The sequence below is a fragment of the Gobio gobio genome (assembly GCF_949357685.1).
Source record: "Gobio gobio genome assembly, chromosome: 4".
NCBI classification, from domain to species: domain Eukaryota; kingdom Metazoa; phylum Chordata; class Actinopteri; order Cypriniformes; family Gobionidae; genus Gobio; species Gobio gobio.
In genome coordinates this window covers 51,164,271-51,190,181 of record NC_137100.1, presented here as the reverse complement: position 1 = coordinate 51,190,181, position 25,911 = coordinate 51,164,271, and the positions used below count along the sequence as shown (strand labels likewise).

Here is a 25,911-nt window from a genome sequence, read left to right as displayed (position 1 = left end):
ACTGATTCATCTTCTTGTGATCATTGTAAAGCTGCTTTGAAACAATCTGTATTGTATAAAGTGCTATATAAATAACGGTGACTTGAAGAAAAAAATTATGAAATCCTTATTTATTAAATATATAAAACATCAATATACAAGCATAAAGCAGAGTATATAATGAATGGTTCAAAAGAGAGATTTGACTAAAATACATATACCACCCTCAGGGTGTTACGTGGGTTACATGCGCATGAACATGCATCCACATACACAGAGCCAAACACATGCTCGCTGATTCTTTGTGGCGCTGCTGTCTGTCCCCCGCTAGCAGATTTCAGAAATCACCACCCATCCAGAAACAATGGCGTATTTCTGCCGTTTCAGCTTTAGATGTGCTACACTTCCAGAGCTACTGTCATCGAGAATTATCTGGAGTTGGTGTGTCATTTTGGCTGGTGAAGTAGACAAGCAAAGATTTACTTTATTGTCTCTTGTATCGGACAACAAAGGACTGTTGTTTTTCTTTTTGAATGGTTTGCACTCAATATGGCGATGAAGAGCCAGCTTTTCCGGATCAATAATGATTAGAGCTTGCTGTAACTGCAAAAATGCAACCCTGATCTGTGAAGGCACTAGATTAATCTGTCCTTAGTGCATCAATGAAGACCTGAGGAAGGAAGACTCCATTTAGGACAAACCGTCTCTGAATATCCTGAAGGTCTGTAGATAAACTCAAAGGGTCAAGTAGGGGTCGTATGGAATCACACGTCTTGAGAAGCTGGAGTAGTACAATCGCCCTAGTGAACAGGCCATAAATAGCGCCATGGAAACCAGGATTTATTAGCAAACACAGCCAATCAGGATTCAGGACATCGTCTAGGCAACAAATGAGAGACATAATGACATAATTAAGGCGTGTAAACATACAAAACAACGACTACATACGAACCATAAATAAATATTACAGATCACATCAATTGTAATTATACGGTTTTGAATTCAATTATAAAGGAGCATCAGGAAGTTAATTATTGATAATGCAACAAGGAAAAACAACAACCATTATGGAGATCTGGTCAATCTTACATACCTAATTGAAGTTGCATACAAATTGTGAGATTCTCTTTGACAATGGCTGCACTGTTCCGGGCCCAGTGTTCAAGGTTCTTGGCGAGAGTGGAGGATTCTGGGTAATGTTTAACTAGATGCAATAGGTACGGCAACAGGCACGCTGAGATCACAGATGGCTCTGCATACACGTTTGCTTCATCACGCTCATACAGGCTGCGGCATCTGACCAACAGAAAACACAAAAATAATGTAAGAAACAGGAAGCTTGCATGCGCTTCCTTTGCGAAAGCCAGGCTAGATATTAGGGCTGTAACCATTTGACCAAAAATAAAAACCTCGATTAATTGAACATTTGACCTCGATTACGATTAATGAACGATTATTTTCAATTTTCAATTTTTTTTTTTGTTGCCCTCATAAGGTTTTTGAGTAAGTTCACTGATAAGGTTTGTGCTGTAAATATTTTCTACTATTAAAGGTGGATTTTTTTTTTCTACTGAAAAAGTGCATTTCTTTGTGATTTTAAAGTACTTGAAGGAAACGGTTCACTTTCAGCAGTTATTGTCTATGGAGCAGATTTCTGTTTGTTGTACATCAGATACATTAGCACATAGGCCTACATTACATTTATTTTAATGCATTAATGAGAGAGTGATGGTGTGTGTGTGTGAATTACTCATACCGTCTCTATTCATTATGAAGCTGTGGTTTGTACTTACTTCAAAGGTATTAAAATATATGCTATAACGTTTGAGTTTCTAAGCTACTTTAGTGACTTTACTTTAGTCACAGGACAGCGTTGACACTGAGTTTCTGCGCTGCTCTCTGCGCGCGATCTTCATGTGATGTGCGAGCTTCTGTCTGAGTGTTCGTGTGTCACAATATATCAGGCATTAGTTCAACATAATACACATCTGATGGTCGAACCTCGCTTTAATGTTCAAACTGGCAGGGCTTAAACCACATACAAATGACAAACTTTGCGAGGACGCACTTGATAGAGGTCTGCCTTCAGGGCGCGCACGTTTTCAGAGACGCGACACGGCTCGGCTCTGTCTCACAGAAAAAAGCTGAGCACTGAACGGAGAAGTTTTCCGTATTGTTGTTTTTGAATAGTGCACAATCGCGTTAAATGTTGAGACTGGCAAGCCTTTAAACGCATACTTGACAAACTTTATGAGCACGAAAGTGAAAGCGATCTGGCTTCGGGGCTTGCGCACGCCGTCTCTCTCTGTGTGTGTTTGTGTGTGTGTGTCAGCGCGTAGGCTATAAGAACAGCAATTAACTGACCTGTATAAACTGTGTAAAACATGCAGCTTCTATAGTGATTCTGGGCATCTATAAACACAGATAACTGCTCTTGCATCTCTCTGTGTGCCTGCAGACTGTACTTGATGTGACTGACGGGGCGGAGTCACGTGAAAACCGAAATAACCGGCATGGGAAAAATACGTCGGTTAGAGGTTCTGAATGTCGGTTTCGGTTATTTTTCGATTAATCGTACAGCCTTACTAGATATAATAAAAGATATAAAGAAAAACTTTATACGATTTTTAAAAGCCACATTACAGTTTTTTTAATATTGAAAGAAGTACCTTATGCTCATTAAGGCTACATTTAATTAATCACAAATACAGTAAAAACAGTAATGTTGTGAAAAAAGTACTGCAATTTAAAACAAATGTTTTATAATTGTATACAGTATTTTTTCAAATGTAATTTATTCCTCTGATGGCAAAGCTGAATTTTCAGCGTCATTACTCTTCAGTGTCACATGATCCTTGAGAAATCATTCTAATATGCCGATTTGCTGCTTTAAGAAACATTTATTATAATCAATATTTAAAAAAGTTGTGCAGCTTAATATTTTTGTGGAAACCGTGATGATATTCGTTTATGAATGGAACATTCCAAATATTTTATTAGAAATAGAAATGTTGTAACAATGAAAAAGTCTTTACTGTCGCTCTTGATCAAAATTACATGCATCCTTGCTGAATAAAAGTAAAATTAATAAAATTAATTTATGTCAAAAAAGGTGGTAGTGTATATTTAATAAAAACTCGCAAACTGAATGTAGTCTAAAAACAAGAAGTAAAACAATGACACTGTAAACATACAATAATATGTACAAATAGCAATAATGACCCAATAATGATCATTTCTGTAAGTAGATTGACATACTGTGTCTCTTTGGCCTCCATCAGCAAAACATTCAGATCACAGTCAGGTAAGTGGCACACTAAGGCATCCAAAGCACCACTTGCATCCCAGAATTCTTCCAAGTGCAGGTCCAGCAGTGAGCGCAGAGCATGGTTCACCTGCTTGTAGAAGCATCTCTGGGGAGCTTCTGACCGTCGAGAACAGCAGAGCAGAGAGGCAAAGACAGCTGCCTTTGCTCTTACCAGTGGACTCTCATCCTGAAGCAGGTAGATACCTGTGCTGATCAAGCTGCAATATACAGAGGTATACAATATACAACATTTCAGATAATAAACAGCAAACATACCTAAAACCAAAGACTGGTCGGTTTTAAAGGTCCCATGGCATGGCATTTTTCTATTATTTTATAATGTTTCCTGAGGTGTACTTATATTGTTAGTATGATTTTTACATCATAAAATGTCATAATTTAGAAATAAAAGGCATTTTTTCAATACTGATGTTTGCCCTCTGGCTGAATGCCCCGTTTCAAGAGGCGTGTCTGCTGTGAGACTTCAGTAAAAACGCCCACCGTTGTGATTAGCTGACATCTTTGCATTTTAAATGAGTGGAGGGGGCGTGGTTTAACGAGGTCTACGAGGCACGAGCTGCTGCCAGAGAGATGGATGGACCGGAGTTCACTTCTCATCAGTTCTCTCAGCATGTCTCAGTTCAGTGAACTGTTGTAGTTACAGCATATACTTCAGGTTATTAGTCTATTTCTAGTCGGAGGGACTGTCACTCATGTAAGAAAGTTAGTAACTTTAGTAAATTATGGATCAGCGCTGACTGGAGACGCGAACCCTTTAGAACGATTCAGTCCGATTTGGATTTGGCTGATTCGGTTCACTAAAAAGAACCGGTTCAAAAGAAAGATTGTTCGCGAACCGGACATCACTAATGTACCAGAGACGGAGCTCAGCGATTGCTAACAAAGTTATTTATAGTAACTACTGAGTTATGAGAGCGCTGTCAGTCAGCGCAAGTTTATTGTGTTTGTATCTGAGAGTTCTGAATAAACACGAGTCCCAGTCACGCCGAGTCCGTCTTCATCATTATTACCAACTTTGTAACACATGCAATGTAAGTTACCATTACAGCTGTCGAGATGAACGAGTTACAAGTAAGTGTTGATAATAGCATTATTTTTAGATATGTTCCAATCATATGAAAAGCGTCAGTGACGCGCATTGAGTACACAGCGCAAACAAAGACACAACAGCATTAATCGAATGTAATCCAGTTTATTGTGGGGAAAGCTGGCTAGCCCAGAGACCCTCACTCTTACCCCCCTTCTGCTTAATCTCGCCCCACGTTTGGTGCCTCCGCTGTGGGCCAGATGCAGTACTGGGGGTCGGTGATGTTGAAGGCCGACCGGCCAGTGCAGCCCGAGCTTCGGCGTGCGTGAGGTTTATCTCTAAAGATGTTACTCTGCCGATGTTGAGCAGAAATGACTGTATGCACATTTTAGAACAGATAGACGTGACGAGGACGTACAAAAACATTGACTCACAAGATAGAAAACACGAAAACACCGTTCTGTCGGGAGAGAGAGAAGCCGCAGTGTGTGCACGAATAATAAATAATTAGCTACACATAAGAAATCACTGATCACAGATCAGAAGGAACTGAAAAAAGACTTCTGTTTTCATTTGTACATCCAAACACTGAGAAACTGCCAGCATTCACTCGTTCACAAGCAATGATCTCTCGAGCGCTTGCCAGATTCTCTGGGCGGAGGAAAGGGAGGTAACCGTTCCTGCTTGGACGTCAAACCAGGAGACTTCAGGATTGGCTAGTCTGGCCTGTCATTTTTTCAAAGGCAGAGAAAGACAGCCAGAACTCGGGTTTACACCGATCAACATTTCTATCCACTTGGGGACAATATTCAGGCTAGGGGAACTCATATTAATGTTGAAAAACCTCATAAAATGAAAATTTCATGCCATGGGACCTTTAAGTGTTAAATGAAGCCTAGAAGCAACCAGATGCAGAAAGCAGAGTTGCAATGAATCCGCTAATCTATGTTCTTGTCTAACTTACTCCCCAAACTGGAAGAGTTACCAAAGCACACCTCTTTATCATACCTGGTACTGAGCTCTGTGAACATGAGGCTGTCAGTCAGGCTCCTGGTCACCACGGAGACACCACATAGACACAGAGCCTGAGCACAGGATATTCGGAGGGCCTCAGGAGCTTCAGGACATCTGTGCTTCTCTAATAACTTACACCAGCGATGGAGCAAAGACAAGTCCACACTGAGAGAGAACGAAAGAGGGAAAGGCAGGCAGACAAAGTAAAGCTGTGAGCCATCTGTAAAGTCTTATGGCTTTCTCAGAAACGTCAGTGACTCAAAATAGACGACTACAAACAACTATCTACTTAGAAACGTATCTATATCTCTTCTGAAACAATGTCAGCACTCACTTTTGAAGTTTATCCTTTAAAGCATTGCCATGTACAGTACACTACTGTTCAAAAGTTTGAGTCAGCAAGATTTTTTCTTCTCCAGAAATGAATACTTTTATTCAGCAAGGACGCATGAAAAATTATCAAGAGACTTTATTGTTGTTATAAAAGATTTATTTAAAAAAAAAGTTGTTCCTTTGAACTTTCTATTCGTCAAAAAAAAAAACGTGAAAAAAAGAATCAGGGTTTCCAAAAAATATGAAGTTCCACAACCATTTTTAACATTGATAATAATAATTTACAATAAATGTTTAGCAGCAAATCATCATATTAGAATAATTTCTCAAGGATCATGTGACATCATGGATTATTTATCAGAAAATAAATAAATTAAATTTTAAAATATAATAAAATAGAAAACAAAAATTAAAATGGTAATAATATTCATAATATTACTGTTTGTACTGTATTTGTATTTAAATAAATGCAGCCTTGGTGAAAATAAACTCAAAAACATTGAAAAATCTTACTGACCTCAAACTTTTGAATGGTAGTGTATACAAATGGTAACACTTCTTTTTCTATCTATTAAATATTGTTATTTGCTATACTACTGTAACCTTTATTAACATCCTTAAATTAGTGTTAACTATTGACAGGACTTAAGAAAGATTACAGTAAAGGTGCACTTTGTAAATTTTAGCAGCATCTAGTGGCATCAACCACTCACCACCCACCGCTCACCCCTCCCTTTCGAAGCACATTGAGAAGCTACGGTGGCCGACACAGGACAAAGATGTCGCCGTCTGAGACAGCAGTGTAGAGCAGTTTGCCCATTTAGGGCTACTGTAGAAACATGGCGGCACAAAATGGTGACTATAAAGGGACCCGCGGTGAATGTAGTTAGAAATGGCTCATTCTAAACTAATAAAAACAAAACGGTTCATTATGCAAGGTCTATATACACCACTGAAAACATAATTATGTATATTATTTATTTATCTATTGACAGAAATGCAATATATTACACACTGCACCTTTAACTTAGAGTAGCCTAAAATAATGTTTAAATAGCTATTTGTCTATTAGTCAACATTATTTCGCCTGCCAAACAAGAAAGTACCGGTAGTTTCAGAGACGAAAGATTACGAAGATATTTTTTTTTCTTTGGAATAACATGATGAATCATGCACAGTAAGACCAGGCGTGTGAATGAGAAAAGTAACTTGGATCAATTTTTGATATTATGTTGACTTTGACAAGAAAGAAAAACAAGTATAAAATATAGCTGCAAGCAGCAATACCGGGGCCAAGCGCAACAGAAGCAAACAAGGAAGCTAGCAGCAGACCAACTGAAAAAATGAATGAAGACATTTGGTGAAGACACCACATTAAAACATTGAGTTGTATAGAGACAATTTCATATTTTGTTTAATTATAGTGCCACTAAGAGGCATAATCCAACAATTTTTCTTATGTGTCCTCTGAGTGAGCACATACATTTGTGTGTCAATTTTGGTGAAAATATCTCATTTCGTTTTGGAGTTATAGACATTTATATGAAAAAACATGTAAAAAGAACTGACACCTGACTTTGATTGGATTTTACTACCTCTTACTATCAACATTTTGACATTAGGGCCTGACCATGTGGCTATCGACCTATGTTACCGAACTTCTGACGCTGGTCTCGTCTCGATCGGACTAGCGGTTTCGAAGATATCAGCGAATGTTTTATAAGCGCTAAATTACCGCGCTGCACAAATCATACACCGAAACCTGGCAAGTCTGGTATCGTTGGACTCGGCGAGGATTCAGGAGACAAAAAAAGTTACTCCCATGAAAAGAAGTCAACCACACCCAAAGTTATAAGCATTTGGAAAAAAAAAATTCTCCACTAGGTGGCGCTGTTTTGAAACATCTCAGGCTCTTTCAGGGCATCATGCTGATGACCCATACCGAGTTTCGTAAAAAATCTGTTAATGCGATCATAAAATACAGCATTTTAGGACATCATTCAAAATGGCCGACAGTCAAAATGGCCGATATGGTAAAATTGGATATCAGTCGACTCGGCATGCCGTCCTGAATCTAACCATTTTTCGTATATCTTCGGACCAGTAGTTGGCGCTGCGCCAAAACACTGCAAGTTGCCTCAGGTCATGCTTTTGATGACATGTACCAAGTTTAGTTTGAATACGATAAAGCGTTTTTGCAACCGCTACGTAAAATTTGTTCGCGCGTTTATCAAAAACGATTGGACGGATCAACTTGAATTCCATAACTTTATGTCTGCACGGTCTGAAGATGATCTGGTTAAATATTTGTGAAAATTGGAGCAACGGCCTAGGAGGAGTTCGCAAAAGTAGGTTTTTCAGTTAGTTAAAAATGGCGGGAAAATGTTAATGACAGAAAATGACGGCCTTCGGTGCTTGGCCCCTAAAAACAACAACAAAGAATATCTAATAACATCAAGCTAAACATATTAAAATTAGGGTGCATGACATGCGAGTGTACCTCTGGGAGAGGAGCAAGCTGACTGCACACAGAGCTGTGGAGATCAGCACAGGTCCTCCTCTATCTGACTCCAGATCAGTAAACAGAACCTCCACACACTCCTGTAGCCATGTCTCCTCAAGCCTTGGAGGACAGGGACAGGGCAGGGCAAAACTCTCTTCCTCTGGGGTCATAACCTCAACTAACGCGATCAAGAATGCTCCCCTGTACTCCACGTTCTGGTCCAACAGCGCCTTCTTCAGGTTGGCCTGCAGGTAATGGACACTGTTATACAAGAGCACACTTTCCTGACATTATTAAAAAACACACACACCCATCTATTATTCTTGCAATCATGATATTTTCTTTTCTTTCGTATGAAGGGATTTAAAAGGCATTAAAAGATTGTGGTATATTTCATCACTCATGACAGCAGCTCCATCAGGTGTGTGAGTTTGGAGTTCCATTGACCTCACATGAGGGCTGAGCGGAAATCCTGGCCAAGTCCAAACCCAGTATGTTTATAAAGATTACTGAATACAATGACTAACATGCCCCCTTCACACACAAAAATGTACAGTGTAATAAGATCTACAGCCTGATTTAAGGGCAGTGTTTTAAAAAGCTCTTGATTGTTTTAATTTCCTTCAGTTGTATCTAGCTGACATTTGGGACTGGCTGCCAGCCAACGGTAGAAAGTAACACTTTAGCAGCAGGCTCAGGGAAAATAAGTATTTAAAAAATATAAATAAATAAAGACAGTTGAGCTGTACGGTACTACAGGCAATGCAACAAACTAACTGAAAGCAGGCAACACAGAATAAGTAAAAACTACTTTCATAAACAGTCAGACAGAGCACAAATCAACTTAACAGATTGCAGGGATTTTAAAAAGCATTTATAAAATTTGAAAGGTTTTTAATTTGACATTTTAAATAGCACTCACTGGCAGAAAGACATGATACAGAGGCCCATCTACCTAATGTTATGTATAAATAAACTAGATGGATGTCTTTGGTTGCTGGACTGTCTTGCTGACCAACAAAAAAACAGTGCAGATGGAACACAAGAATGCTTTCAGAGTGAACAGGCCCCAAGTCCCAACTTAAATGTAAAATGGATTTCTGTGGACTTTAGGCCAGTGATAGGCTTATGTTACAGTATATTCTTCTTGAGCCACTTTTTTGTAAACAAGCAAATATTGATACACCACTACTTGCGGTCAGTAAGATTTTTTTTAAATGTCTTTTTTTAAAAGTCTTTATAAATAAATATTTTGCATAAGGCTGCATGTATTTGATCAAAAATACTATTATTAAATATTATTACGATTTTTAAAAATCCATTATTAGTATATTTTAAAATGTAATTTATTCCTGTGACGCAAAGTTGAATTTTCAGCAGTCATGACTCCAGTCTTCATTCTCACATGATCCTTCAGAAATCATTCTAATATGCTGATTTGGTGCTCAAGAAACATTATTATCATCAAGGTTAAAAAAAACAATGTAACAGATTTTTTTTCATGAATAGAGCATTCAATACAACAGAATTGATTTGAAATCGGAATCTTTTGTGTCTTTACTGTCACTTTTGATCAATTTAATGTATCCTTGCTGAATTAATTTCTTAAAAATAAAATCTTACAGACCTCAAACTTTTGAACGGTAGTGTAAATGCAATTCTTTCTCAAAAAACAAAAACAAAAAAGGCTGTATATTTGATCTCTGTGTAATTATTGTATCTTTGCATTAAAGTGTCATTCTACAATAATTACAACAAAATCAAATTACCATATAGAGAGGAGGTGCTGAAGTAAAAATGAAGTGTTATAGTAATACTAACCTGCAGTGCTCTCTCAATAACCTGCTGTAGGTCTGTTCCTCTCCAGCCACGCCCCTCTACAGCAGACTTGACCAATGAGAGCCTTACTACTGCATTGCCATTGGCCAGACTCTGCCACACCTGACATGCCCACTCAGGATCCCCACAAAGGAAATTCACTGCACTTTGGTGGAATGTAGCAGAGCCTACCTAAAAACAGCACGTTACATTCACAGTCAACACTGTACATTTCACTTGCTGTGTCAAACAGGACATGAAGAAGCACCTCTAGTATGTTTGGAGTCCTGTGGATCTCCTGCAGTAGTTGAGAGGACAGCTGAGTGAGGAACGCATCAGAGCAGTGGCCTTTCATCAGCCTCACTATATTCACATATGCCAGCCTCACCAGCGGGCACCGTTGCCTCAAAGATGCCAACCACAGTCTGGACTCAAACCTTGTCACTACCACACTGAGAGAGGACCGGCTGCTAAACAAAAAGACTCAGATTACAATTGAATAATCACTGATTATTACTACTGCTTTTAATATTTATGTTAAAATTTTTTGTGCATTTAGTGAGACAATAAATTAGTCACAAACTCACAAACTAATGACAAAAAGTATCAGATACACACTGTTACTCTTACATGTTAGTTTTCAATGCCCTGGTCAGTACGGCTTCTATCTGTAGGAGTTGGCCATGCAATCTGTTGTGACAGCACACAACGTCTTGTGATTCCGGCAGCTTTTCAACCAACTGCAGGACAGTTGCCAGATATTCACTTAGTGGTATCATAGCAACTAGGGCTCTTGATGACATCACTCGTATGCCATAGACTGGGCTAGCAGCTAGGAGGAACAGCGGAGGCAGAAATTCTGAGAGAGCCCTGCGAAAAACACAAAGACACCAAGCAAACCAGAAAAACAAGGAGTGGATATGAATGGTCCTCAGGGGAAAAGGCATTTGCTAGATTTTATTATCTAAACTTTTGGGCAATACATCATATACAAATATAATATAATATTTTTAAATCATATGATATTAAACAAACTTTTGGGTATTCAAATCTGGCATTATAATATAATATGATGATATAATATAACAAATATATTATAATTTAATTTAACTTTAAATTCTTATATTTAAATCATATGATATTATACAGAATTTAGAATATAAAAACTGATAAAATCTGGCAATATTATATTATCATATTATTATTGGCCAGATTTGAATATCCCAAACTTGATATACCATATGATTTACGCTCACCTAAAGGATTATTAGGAACACCATACTAATACTGTGTTTGACCCCCTTTCGCCTTCAGAACTGCCTTAATTCTACGTGGCATTGATTCAACAAGGTGCTGAAAGCATTCTTTAGAAATGTTGGCCCATATTGATGGGATAGCATCTTGCAGTTGATGTAGATTTGTGGGATGCACATCCAGGTCACGAAGCTCCTGTTCCACCACATCCCAAAGATGCTCTATTGGGTTGAGATCTGGTGACTGTGGGGGCCATTTTAGTACAGTGAACTCATTGTCATGTTCAAGAAACCAATTTGAAATGATTCGAGCTTTGTGACATGGTGCATTATCCTGCTGGAAGTAGCCATCAGAGGATGGGTACATGGTGGTCATTAAGGGATGGACATGGTCAGAAATAATGCTCAGGTAGGCCGTGGCATTTAAACGATGCCCAATTGGCACTAAGGGGCATAAAGTGTGCCAAGAAAACATCCCCCACACCATTACACCACCACCACCAGCCTGCACAGTGGTAACAAGGCATGATGGATCCATGTTCTCAATCTGTTTACGCCAAATTCTGACTCTACCATCTGAATGTCTCAACAGAAATCGAGACTCATCAGACCAGGCAACATTTTTCCAGTCTTCAACTGTCCAATTTTGGTGAGCTCGTACATATTGTAGCCTCTATTTCCTATTTGTAGTGGAGATGAGTGGTACCCGGTGGGGTCTTCTGCTGTTGTAGCTCATCCGCCTCAAGGTTGTGCGTGTTGTGGCTTCACAAATGGTTTGCTGCATACCTCGGTTGTAACGAGTGGTTATTTCAGTCAAAGTTGCTCTTCTATCAGCTTGAATCAGTCGGCCCCTTCTCCTCTGACCTCTAGCATCAACAAGGCATTTTCGCCCACAGGACTGCCGCATACTGGATGTTTTTTCCTTTTCACACCATTCTTTGTAAACACTAGAAATGGTTGTGCGTGAAAATCCCAGTAACTGAGCAGATTGTGAAATACTCAGACCGGCCCGTCTGGCACCAACAACCATGCCACGCTCAAAATTGCTTTAATCACCTTTCTTTCCCATTCTGACATTCAGTTTGGAGTTCAGGAGATTGTCTTGACCAGGACCACACCCCTAAATGCATTGAAGCAACTGCCATGTGATTGGTTGATTAGATAATTGCATTAATGAGAAATTGAACAGGTGTTCCTAATAATCCTTTAGGTGAGTGTATATAACATAATATAGATAGATTTTCATTTTAAAATGAAATTATAACATTTAGGATATTCAAATCTGGCAAATAATATAATATTATATATGTATTGTTTGCATGACTGTGCACCATCATACCGTGTCTGTTCCTCAGCACCAGGCTGTAGTTTGGCAAGAAGAGTGAGCACAGGGTAGAGGGAAGGATGTAGGAGAAGGGTGGAATCATGTAGGTCTTTAGCTGCACTTTCCAGCGCCCCTTGGAGGAAGGGCTGTAGGGCTGGGTAGAGGTTAAAGAAGGAAGGAGAAGACATGCTGGAATGAGTGGAGCCCTCTTCACCGGCTGGCCGTTGACCCAACATTCTGGTGCAGAGAGAACCTATGACAAGTCAAAAGAGAAGATGTGGTGAAAGGTCAACATGTGACTACTTCTCAATGGTTGAAATCAGAAAAAAGTGAGTGTGACTGGCTTGTACTGTAGAGCTGCAGGGCTGCGTTCCTCATGGCCCAGCACGGCGAGCTGAGGAGGGTAAGTGACAGAATGGCCACCACAGGGGTGTATTGTAGAACAGCTACACCCAGACTGGAGCCCTTCACCAGCGCTTGAAGGGTGTGAACGGCACACACCTGGGAGAGATTTAGGGGACGAGAGAGATATCTTTTAAGGACGCGTTCACTTTTTTTCTTTAACATGTTTGATGTTCTTATTTTACATGTTCTTATTTTGTAATAATAATTAAAATGTATATAGTATAGTAGTCTTTGTTGTGGTATCAAAACTGGAATCGAGAATTGTGAAATTTCACTGGTCTCTGAAATGTGGTGTCATAACCTTATTTAATTAAGGTAGCAAGGGTCAAACACAATGAAAACAATAACTGCTTTAATTAATTTATTTATTACTTTTTCGTGAAAATTGGCAGGGCAAGTAAATTTTTTTAACCATCGGCCTGGATGGGCCAGTAGAAAAAATCCTTAGTGTTGAGCCCTGGAAATGGCTGCTGAAAATTCAGCTTTGCCATCAGAGGAAGATATTACATTTTAAAATATATTAAAATAAAAAACAATATATTGTAATAATATTTAACCATTTAAAATTTTTGGTGTATATTTTTGATCAAATAAATGCATCCTGGATGAGCATCAGATACATTCAAAAATCTTTTGAACTGGAGTGTATTTAATGGGTAGATCATTGACTGTACCTGTGGTAAGTCGAGGGTTTGGTCCCAGTCCTGGGGCAGAGGTGCTTTGGCTGTGTTCAGAAGGGTGTTAATGGTGTGGGCCAATAGGGGTCGAGATTTGCTTGAGTCCTCAGCAGCTAAGACACCCAAAATCAGCATGGGTAAACCAGCAGCACGCCGTGTCACTGATGTACTACGGGGAGACTGGAGAACAGAAAGGCCCTAGAGGGATAGAGGGAGAGAGAGTGCTGGGTCAATTTTGTGTCCTTTTGGTCTACCGTCAAAATCAAATCAAGTAAAATTTCATAGCTACTTAAATAAATACAAGTATGCAATATATTGCAATTTGGCGTACTTTGGTCTACCTATAATAAAAAAAATTTAAAAAAAAAATGTCATGGCTACTTATCAAATAAGTACGCTATATAATAATCTTATAAAGATTTATATAATTAACAATACAATATATACCAATGAATAATAAATTCATTACTAATTTACAAATTCATTATTAATATTCAAATGTAAAAGCAGACTAAAGTTTGTTATGGTATTAACATTTCTATCAAAATCTCATGAATCCCTATTTGAGAATGAAGCCCTCGCTCTATTCTACCTGTTGTAATATGAGAGGAGGAATCTCCTTGATCTCTGGATCAGAGCTGCATAAGAGAGCCCTGCAGAATTTAGTGAAGCCAATACAGCAGCCCTCTACTGCCCCCTAATGGAAGATTAGAGAAAAAGGAAACATGATCAGAAAAAAGTGCTTTGGACATCAGCGTGAAAAGAGCAAACCTGACTTATTTACACATGAATTGTGCTTACCCAGTGTCTACATTTCAGAATGATGTCTTTAAACACTTTGGATGCCCTCCTGAGTTCTTCCACAGTCAGTGTCAGTTCTTTGCAGTGGAGTGACAGGATTCTCTCCACCAGGGAGCCCAGAAAAATACCAATTTCCTAACAGGAAAGTAGAAGATCATAGATAATAATCTTTGTAAACCACAGATCAAAAAAATAAATATATAAATACAAATAGAATGGCCATTTAACAAATAAACAGCACATGCAACAGTATTATTTTAGTATCGAGAAACTTTTATTATTTAATAGTTTTAATATTGTAATTTTATTACAAAATTTAAAAATATATATATATTTTAGTTAATATTCATTTTATTTCATGTAACATGCAAGTAAATGTTTTTAATTTTAGTTATAATAACCCTGACACGCAAATGACCCAATACTTTTATTTTTGTCATCTCTAATAAAACAACATAAAATAAAATACATAGTTCATGACTACTTTGGCTTCCTATTGGTCTACCTAAAATCAAATAAAACAATATAGAATAAAATATTTCATGTTTACTTAAAAAGTACTTCTATCCTTAATAAAATAATATGAAATAAAATAAAAGCTGTTATTCTTGTAGATGATCTAGCAGCTTTACCTTCAAGGAGACCCAGCAGCAGGTCAGCACCAGACTATGTTCCTCAGAGAGCAACACATTCTCCTCTCCATCCTCATCAAGTCCCGCCCCCTCAACCCCACCCTGACCAATTAGAGAACTGATTGCATTCCCCATGTCGCAGAATGATGGAGGCACATCTGTGACAAAAGAAAAGTGTCCTCTGATGAGAAAATCTCTTCAGGGATAGTGCCTCATAATTTAGCATAACTTGATAGGTCACATCTGCAGTCCCAGCATACCTTTCTCCTCAGTGTCCTGGTCTCCATACAGCACACCTAGCAGCAGTAGAGTGAGCTTTTCTAGTAAAGAAACAATGTTTCCTGCAATACTGTGGGTTATTGACTCCATTAGGACCCCTGGCACCTCCAGCAAACCCCTCTGCAGAGCACTTACAATGCCTGAAGCGATAAAATACACTCTATTGGTGGATTATTCTTGTATTACCATATATTTTAGATATATTAGCAATGAAACTTCTGCTTTGGTAAGCTCAGCTGGTTTTATTTGCTTCTACCGTGAATAGGTGTTGTGCGAGCTGCAAGCAACATGTCATTCCTGGCAGTGAGATAATGGTGCTGCAGTTTGGTCAGAAGGAACGTGATCCGTTTAGCTGACTGTTTCTCCCCCTGTTCAAATGCTCCATCCACCCTATGATACATAAATACACACACACACACACACACACACACACACACACACACACACACACACACACACACACACACACACACACACACACACACACACACACACACACACACACACACACACACACACACACACACACACACACACACACACACACACACACACACACACACACACACACACACACACACACACACACACATAATACATTTTCAAAGTAAAGAAAATGTTTTTCTGTGATTCCTGGTAAAAAACAAGACTGGCCCAATGCATTTTAATTCAACTCAAATTACCTTCAAGAGCAAAAGTGAAACTCTACTTATGCACTACTGTTTAAACGTTTAAAGGAACACGCCACTATTTTTGAAAATAGGCTCATTTTCCCAACTCCTCTAGTGTTAAACAGTTGAGTTTTACCGTTTTCGAATCCATTCAGCCGATCTCTGGGTCTGGCGGTAGCACTTTTAGCATAGCTTAGCATAGATCATTGAATCTGATTAGACCATTAGCATCTCGCTCAAAAGAAACCAAAGAGTTTTGATATTTTTCCTATTTAAAACTTGACTCTTCTGTAGTTACATCGTGTACTAAGACCGACGGAAAATGTCTTCTTCTAACTTCTGTCAACATAACCAACGTGACAATCTGCTTGCACAGGGAGCGTGCTGGGGACTATTTTCAGGCGCTGCGTAATATCATTGCGCCTGCTGCACCCAAGGTATGGCAGCAAAGTTCCTTGATTTTTACGCATAAATGAGAGTATAGTTTCTAGCCATATCGGCCTCTTCGGTCTCAATGATCTATGCTAAGCTATGCTAAAAGTGCTACCGCCAGACCCAGAGATCGGCTGAATGGATTCGAAAATGTTAAAACTCAACTGTTTATTAATACTTTTATTCAGCAAGAGTGCATTAAATTGATCAAAAGTGACAGTAAGTACATTTATAATGTTACAAAAGATTTTTTATTTCAAATAAATGCTATTCTTGTGAATTTTTGAAGAATCCTGAAAAAAAAATTAATCACAGTTTCCACAAAAATATCAAGCAGCACCACTGCTTTCAACTCAGATAATAATAGGAAATGTTTTTTGAGCACCAAATCAGCATATTAGAATGATTTCTGAAGGATCATGTGACACTGAAGACTGAAAATGATGCAGAATATCCAATAAATAGTATTATAAAATTAAAACAAAAAAAAAACAGTTATTTGAAATTGTGGTAATATTTCATAATATTAGTGTTTTACTGTGTTTTTGATCAAATAAATGCCTTAGAGACTTCTAAAAACATGAAAAACTATCTTTCAGACATCAAACTTTTGAATTGCAGTATATATGTATCCTCTCATAACAAAAATGTCTGCTCACTTCTGTAGCAGCAGTTTGATCATCAGTGCTCCCATCTGGGCCTCCTGGACCCGTGGGCTCTGGAGCAGCCGTTCTGCCCGGCCAAACAGCACAGCTGTGACATCATCAGGGAGAGATGGGGGGAAAAATCTGAGAAGTAGCTCCGCAGACAGCTCTCGGATCTACAGTACAGGGACAACATGTCAGGCAACTTTACTACATCAATTATAACTGAGGTTACAATTATTCATGAGACCATATAATGCATTATGAAATGCAATACAAGGCATAATAATTACTGCATTAAAAAATGCTTTTATAAAGGCCTTAAGTAAAGTGTTACTTATTATTATCATCAATATTGAAAACAGTTGCTTAATATTTTGCATAACATTTTTGTTCAGGATTCTTTGATGAAAAAAATTTGTTCAAAAGGACAGCTTTTATTTGAAATAGAACGTTTTTGTTGCATTTTAAGTGCCTTTACTGTCACTTTAATGCACCCTACTGAATAAAAGCATAATTATTATTTTTTTTTTATCATACTGACCCCAAACTTTTAAACGGTACTGTATATTCATTTATTTTTACCTCATTTGTTGAATCCTCCAAACATCCAATCAGGACCAGCAGCTTAGACTTTGAGAAGAAATCCCACTTTCCCCTTCCTTTAGCCCAGTTTATAAGAGTAGACATATTGGCTGAACGAAGAAGGGTTAGGGTTAGGGTTCTGTCAGATCATATAATTTGACTATATTTAGTGATGAACAATATATATAAATTTGAAGTTAGAGATCAATAATAGGTAAAAGATAAGGAATTCCACAATATGTATTCAAAGGCACTTCAAAAGGAAACCATGGAAAAAAAACATGATATACTTTATGATGTTTTATTACCAGGTGGTTGTCCCTTCTTTCTGTCTGGACTCCAGGTGTCTGTGCATGTTTCCAGCACTGCAGACAGCAGGAGCAAAACAGTCTTCTTCCTCTGGTAGCTGTTGTCAGGAGTCAAATAGACAAATGACAGCTGAGAGAGCCAGTCAACAAACTCTGAGGGAAAATACAAAAAAAAATTTACACTTCTATTCTATTGATTAAAAGTGCACTACATATTTTTATTTCTAAAATGTTTATACCTAAAAAAAGAAAGAAAAAAGGAATAGTTCTTCTGACAAATTTTTAAAAGTTGATTTATTCTACATATGGTGGACTCTCAACATATGGTGGCAGCCATTTTGAGACCAGGCGAATACTACTGACTTAAAGGGATGATGACATGAGAATTACAAATATTCTTGATCTTTTGACATATAATAGTCAATACATCCTGAGAGTTTCAAAGCTTAAAATATCCTCCTCATTATAAATGTAATTTATTTAACCAAAAATAAATGTTGAGATTGTGGGATCTGTGACATCACATGGGCTCTAGAGCAAGACAATAGATCAGTACAGCAAGAGCGATTTGAAAGCATACTACTCTATCTGCTCTATAATCGCTCTTGCAATACTTTGATGTCATACACCGATCGGTGGGTGCAGCGCCACTTCTATTTGAACACACCTATTGATGAATAGTTTCACCCGCACACTGGTGTTCATTTGCTTAACAGCTGACACCTGTCAAAATGGATAATTTCAGAAGAAGGTAAGAATGAGGATTGAAAATAATAATTTTTCAGCATATATATTTGCTTTTTGTGTGTGCAAAAAGCCTTATTAACATTATATGGGAACCTCAAGGGCATATTAAAATATGTCATGACCCCTTTAAATATCAGTAACCCCATTATTATCTCTATATACACTTTGGTTTATTATTAATCATGGGTGAAAAATACTGGAAATGTGCATCCACACCAATAGGTGATGGTATGAAGTCAAAGACCATCATCGTATTGGTTATTTAGGAAGACAAGTGAGAGCCAGTAAAACATTTTAAAAAATCATACCTTTAAAATAACGTTGAAATCAAATATAAACATACATCATGTCTCTTTATAAATCTTAAAAATAGAACAGAAAATCATCATCATCATCATCAAATCTTAATTCAAAATCTTAATTTCTTCTTACCAACTCCTTGTTTAAGCTCCTCTTCCTCTTCCTCTGTGAGCCCTTTTTTACTATTATGACCCTTAACACTTGCCATGCAACTGTCTCTTATTCTCACCAAGAATTTCCTCAGTGCTGCCTGAAGATGCTGACGAAACGGTGACGAATCGCTGTTGAGATTGAGCGGGATGAAGTCTCTCAGAGCGGAATACTCCACTTGTGATGGGGCTTCTTTTGTTTTTGGACTGCAGCAGAGGAGGTTCAGAGCTGCAAGCCGAACGCTGTCATCCAGAGAGGAGAGGGCAAGATGGAGAGTCTTGAGAGCATGAGGGCTGTTTGCACCCCAGAGGGAATGTCCACTTGTGACCCGTCGGGCACTCATGACACAGGCCCATGCACGAAGGTGACCGGGAGCCGTGGGATCCAGAGCTGACAGCAGACTGTTAAAAGCACCTGGAAACGTGCGTAGAGTAGATGGCAGAAGATGGCAAGATGCATTATTTTGAAGTAGAGTTAATTCTGAAGTCAAAGCCTCCAGGATGACTAGTTGCCATCTCCGAGCCCACTGATTGGCCAAGTCTTGGTCGGTGGGCAGGGGTTCTTGTGATGCATTTATAAAAAGCTCACGTTTCTGTTCCTGAAGGAGGAATTTGTAGACTTCTGAGGCACATGGAGAAAGGTGATTGGTGGAGAGGCATTTTAGGAGGTGAGAGGGAAGGGTTGGATACAGCTCCAGAACCTTTTAAGCAGAGAAATTGCATTTCAGTAACATTTATTGACATTTTATACTGAACCGAGGCTAAGACTCTGATAAACATAAAAAAAAAGCTTATTTTCCAAATCATGTAATATTTACCTAAAAATAAATTTCTTATATAAAATATATTTATTATAATTTATATAATTTATAAATGTAAAATTTAAAAAATAAATAAATAAATAAATTATATAGATTATACATTTTTGCACATTTATTTTATTAAACGTATATATAACATGGCAGATAAGTGAAAAAAGTGAAACGGAAAGTTATAGAAGAATTTTATATGAAATATATATTTTCCAAAACATGTTTTACTCTAAAACTGTGAGAAAATCAAAGGCATAAATCTAAACAAGTTATGTTCCATATTTGAGGTTGACATCTTAAAAAATTTGCTTCCCATTTATTTCCAATGCAGTCATTTTTGACCCCGAGCAGTACAAGTGTGTCTATTTCTTTCAGGACCATTTAACCTTTTCAAATCATGTACATGATCTTCTTTGCATGTTCACATAGAAAGTGCAAAAAACTTTACCCTTATAAAACAAAAAAGATTTTTCGGTCAAAAATGACTGAACAGCACCAGAGGGTTAAAACTAAAATAGGTTAGAATGTTAAGTTCCTCTTACCTTGTCTGTTCCTGTGTATGGTAAAATTGCAGTAAGTGATAAATATTTTGCTTTGGATTCCCAAGGTAGATCTGATATCCTGTTCAATAACTCCAAATAAAGTCTTTTCTCTGTGTTCCCAAAGTGCAAACAATCCTTCTCATATATCTCCATAAGGAGACAGAAAGCACTACGTGCCACCTCTGCAACACCATCCAACTACAATAAAAAAAATTAAGAAGAAAAAAAAAAAAAACAGCTGAATGGATGTTTTTCTGTTATGGCTGATTGTATCATTTCTTATAGATTTGATTTTTTTTTTTTTTTAAAGAAAATAGGAGTGGTTTTAACACATGGCCCAAGTAAAAAGAGCCCATCTAACCCAATACTTATAGTGCAAGTGGTTTAAAACCCATATACCTTAAAATAAAGAATATTCTGCTTCATAGTACACAAAAAGCTTACCGGGCTCTCTGCATTGCTCCAGATGATTTGAGTAAGATGTTGTTGGAGGTCTGAATCTAAAGGAGCACCAGTAACTTCCCAAACCTCACTGAGACACTCTTTCAGCCTCTTCAGCCAGATAGTAAACACTACAAAAAATACAACCAATGACTTTTGTTTATTGCAGTCATATACAGACCCAGCAATCTGCAGAATGACACATGACGATAGAGAGCTTGCACCTTGAAAAACATAGTAATGACAGTCAAGCTTTTCTTCACAAAGCGCTGAGATGAATGGGAACAACCCATTCAAGAGAAGACAAGTCTGATAAAACAAAAGAAAAAGTAAGTAATTATATGCTCCACTTTGGATCTTTCTTGGTGAAAGCAGTATTTGTGATTTCGTACCCCCTGGTTGCCATGGCGACTGACGAGAATGTCATTTCTACAGCAAGTTAACAATCCCCTACATACAGCTAGTCTGTCCACTCCGTCTTGATGTCTGGGATGGCAGTCCACCTGTAGCTCACCTACTGTCAATCTCCACGGTTCTGAGATACACAAAATTCACATATTATGAGAAACAAACAACTATCAAAGCAAACTAGTAAGTTACTTGTATATTGTTATTGATCGGAACACACAGGCCAGCCTTTGCTCCCCACGTGCATCAATGAGCCTTGGCCGGCCATGACCCTGTCGCCGGTTCGCCACTGTTCCTTCCTTGGACCACTTTTGATAGATACTGACCACTGCAGAGCGGGAACACCCCACAAGAGCTGCAGTTTTGGAGATGCTCTGACCCGGTCGTCTAGCCATCAATTTAGCCCTTGTCAAACTCGCTCAAATCCTTATGCTTGCCCATTTGAGGTCAACTTTGAGGACAAAATGTTCACTTGCTGCCTAATATATCCCACCCAATAACAGGTGCCGTGATCAAGAGATGAGCAGTGTTATTCACTTCACCTGTCAGGGGTCATAATGTTATATATTTATATATATTTATTTATATACACACACACACACACACACACACACACACACACACACACACACACACACACACACACACACACACACACACACAAACACACACACACACACACACACACACACACACACACACATGTAGTGTTTTCATCTTTTATGGGGACTTTCCATAGGCGTAATGGTTTTTATACCGTACATACCGTATATTCTATCCCCCTACACTGCCCCTGCCCCTAAACCTAACCCTCACAGGAGACATTCTGCAATTTTACATTTTCAAAAAACATCACTTAGTCTGATTTATAAGATGTTTTCCTCATGGGGACCTAAAAATGTCCCCACAAGGATGAGGATTTCGGATATTGCTATCTTTGTGGGGACATTTTGTCCCCATAACGTGATGATTACCAGTCCACACACACACACACACACACACACACACACACACACACACACACACACACACACACACACACACACACACACAAACACAAACACAAACACACACACACACACACACACACACACACACACACACACACACACACACACACACACACACACACACACACACACACACACACACACACACACACACACACACACACACACACACACACACACACAGGGCTTGACATTAACTTATTTGCTTACCAGCCATTGTGGCTAGTGGTTTTCCAAAAGTTACAAGCCAGCCACTCAGCATTTTCACAGGCCAAAATGTTGTTGTTGGTTATATGCAAATGACCATTGTACACACCCAAATCTAGATTACATTAAATGTATAACATGACAGGTCATCAAATAGGCCTATTTAGCTCTGATACGGTTGTGTGTAAAGCTCCTTAATCTAGACAGAGAAAACAGTTGCTTGTCAGAAAAAAACAAAACAATTTTTGGTGTAAATATAATTTATTTTCAAGCAATATTCTCATTAGTGTTCTATCAGCTGACATATTTAAATCTAGCATATTTTGTGTATGAACCGGACAGTAGCCTAGTGAAATACATATCCATATTTTCACGTGATTTGACAGTTTATTTTATTAAATATAAAAAAATCTTTATCATACCTGATACCTAGATGAACACTTTACAGTTGGCTTTATGACTGTGTCATTCTCTTTAAATGCTAGTTAGAAATGTGTATACCAATGTTAGAGACAGTCCCTAAATTTGCGAATATCGAACGTCCAATGTCAAGCCAACTTTATGCCAGTCACATTAGATACGCTATGGTTATGATGTGATCTTTGTTTGAAACTATATTGGCTGCTGAAAGAGAACAAAAACAGTCAATCACTGTATGATGAATGAATCGCCTACATACATCACACGTACATCTCTGCTTTAAGTGCAAATATTAGTGAGTGAGAGCGCGCTCTGAACAAAACTCCAGCGTTTCAGCGATGACTAATCTGAGTCTTTAATAATTTGTTACATTTATATAGCGCTTTTCTAGGCACTCACTATATATATGGGGATGAATTGGAGGCCATGATGGACAGGGGCCAATGGGCAAATTTGGCCAGGATGCCGGGGTTACACCCCTAGTCTTTATCGAACGACATCCTGGGATTTTTAATGACCACAGAGAGTCAGGACCTCGGTTTAACGTCTCATCCAAAGGACATACGACAAAAGACTTTAAGCGCAATTAAATACTGTAGTTCACCTGTGTTTGTGATTTGCAGCAGACTCCAGGCAGCTGATCCTGCACACTGACTGTCTGACGGCGTGCTGAGCATCATTGCAACTGCAGTACCTGCCAACAACCGCGTATCTCTGCTGGAAACCTGAGAAACACCATTAAATGACACAAAGTTAGATCGCTAGACACAATAACGGTTTAACTTTAACTTTTTAGTTTTTCCAAAAATATAGTTGCGACCACAAGCACAAACCTGTCCTAAGATAATGCTCATCAAGAACTCCAAAATCTCTCTCGCACTCCTATTTACACTGTCCTTACTGTAGACCAACAGGGCCACCTGCCCTGGCAGCAGCTGAAACACCTGCAAACAAACCTGAGAACAACACAACAGGTCCAACGAGTGTCCAGATCCACATCAATTGTTTAATTAATGCAGTAAAGCTTCAAAAAGGTGGGCGTTACAATAACTAGATTTCCACCTTGACAGTCTGGTAGCACAACGGTCCATTTCTGGCTTCTTCATCTGACATAACAACGGGAATCAGCTCAGCGACTTTACTAAGCAAGGTGGTGCATTCTGTCTTCAGAACCTCTCGTCCCATAGTGCTGTCCTCCAAGAACATGCAGGCTGTCATGGGACACACACCACAACTATTACAATGCAACCAATATGACTATATAAACATCTCTGTAAAATAGAAGTGAACTTAAGCACACTCTACCTATCTGAAGATCTTTTAAAGTAAACACCTGCAAAACAACAACAACAACAGGTTATCCATCAAAATAAATAGCTTTAATATTTGTAATATTATTTCATACCTGTTTTTGGTGCAAAAGGTTCAGCAGGTATTGTTTGACTTCTTCGAAGACAATGTTGTAGTTTATTTCAGCCAAGACCTGCAGAATCTGTAAAACAGAGTTAAGAAGGTGTTGTTTAAAGGGAAACCAACAAACAGGAATAAAAATTATGTCATGTTAAAGTGAAGGTGGAAATTACTTGGTCCAATTTTCGGCAGACAGATGAAAAGGCCACAGCCTCTAACTGTAAGGCCAAAAGAAGTTGAGAAAATTGGTAAAGAGCAGCAGACTGCAAGGAATGAAGTGCTTCTTTTGGGATCTTCTGTAGGACCTGTGAAGCCTCCTCCAGGGAGCGCTCTCTGCTTCGTTTGCCTGTACTCCTGCCAATAAAAAATACCATCTCTCATCGTGCAGTGCATTGCAATAAAATAAAATATGTAATAAAATACGTTTCTTCAACTATGGGCTCTTTTTGCATTGAGTTTAATAGCATTTAGAACATTCTTGTCTTGCTAAAGCTAATTTCATAAGTGTTTTTTATGTGTTAATTTTTATTTAGTGTTAATTATATTGATTGTAATATCAAATCAAAGCACACACACAATTTTGTTAAAAAAAAAAAAAATATATATATATATATATATATATATATATATATATATATAATAATAATAATTGGGGGGAGAATAAATTTCCATAACAAAGAAATTAATACATTTATTCAGCAAGGATGCATTAATTAATCAAGTGACAGTATAGACATTTAAAATGTTCCAAAAGCTTTATATTTCAGATAAATACTGTTCTTTTGAACTTTTTTTATTTATAAAATAATCCTGAAAAAAACTGTTTTCAACATTGATAATAATCATAAATATTTCTTGAGCAGCAAATCGGCATATCAGAATGATTTCTGAAGGATCATGTGACTCTGAAGACTGGAGTAATGATGCTGAAAATTCAGCTTTGAATCAGAAATAAATAACATTTTAAAATATATTCAAATAGGGAAAAAGTTATTTTAAATTGTAAAAATATTTCACAATAATACTGTATTTTTTATCAAATAAATGCAGCCTTGGTGAGCAGAAGAGACTTCTTTCAAAACCATTTGACTGGAAGTGTAGATAGATAGAGCCACTCATTCCAAATCAAATTAAGTTTACCTCATCAAATGTAACAACAAAACAGCATGAAACAGTACTTAATAATAAATCAAATGTTAGTAAACGTATAATTTACACCATAGCTCCGTTAGGACCCTACCTGGCATTTTCTGTGAGCTTCTGCAAGAAAACCCTCAGCTCGTCTTTGACATCAGATGATATTTGATCTTCTAAAACGATACATTTCATAACAGCATCAGCTTGCCCAGAAGAAACGTTTATAATCGTCATAATTGCGAGTTTCAGACTTGTCAACTCAAAACGGTGTACACAGCTCCATGTGTGTAAACTCAGTCTCATTCTACGGTGAGA

General features: G+C 38.0%; 1 protein-coding gene across 2 annotated transcripts; it reads right to left on the bottom strand.

The window, feature by feature from the left end:
• Window positions 1-96: 96 nt before the first annotated feature.
• On the bottom strand, window positions 97-25,911 carry LOC307125041 (tRNA (32-2'-O)-methyltransferase regulator THADA). 2 transcript variants are annotated; one of them, XM_079814655.1, is made up of 31 exons: window positions 25,700-25,911; window positions 24,633-24,813; window positions 24,455-24,541; window positions 24,355-24,382; window positions 24,112-24,260; window positions 23,883-24,005; window positions 23,654-23,774; window positions 21,397-21,539; window positions 21,229-21,313; window positions 21,008-21,135; window positions 20,564-20,761; window positions 19,193-19,910; window positions 18,014-18,166; window positions 17,706-17,815; window positions 17,136-17,296; window positions 15,630-15,763; window positions 15,355-15,513; window positions 15,095-15,252; window positions 14,463-14,597; window positions 14,254-14,358; window positions 13,659-13,859; window positions 12,930-13,080; window positions 12,595-12,832; window positions 10,633-10,872; window positions 10,271-10,472; window positions 10,006-10,194; window positions 8,182-8,429; window positions 5,343-5,513; window positions 3,238-3,504; window positions 1,073-1,275; window positions 97-858 (listed from the first exon to the last, which is right to left on the bottom strand). In XM_079814655.1, the coding sequence occupies exons 1-31, from the start codon at window positions 25,897-25,899 to the stop codon at window positions 620-622; spliced, it is 5,625 nt and encodes a 1,874-aa protein (XP_079670781.1). In that variant the 5' UTR covers window positions 25,900-25,911; the 3' UTR covers window positions 97-619. The 2 variants fall into 2 exon arrangements, with proteins under 2 accessions (XP_079670781.1, XP_079670782.1); XM_079814656.1 differs by having other exon boundaries at window positions 10,271-10,469; window positions 25,700-25,873.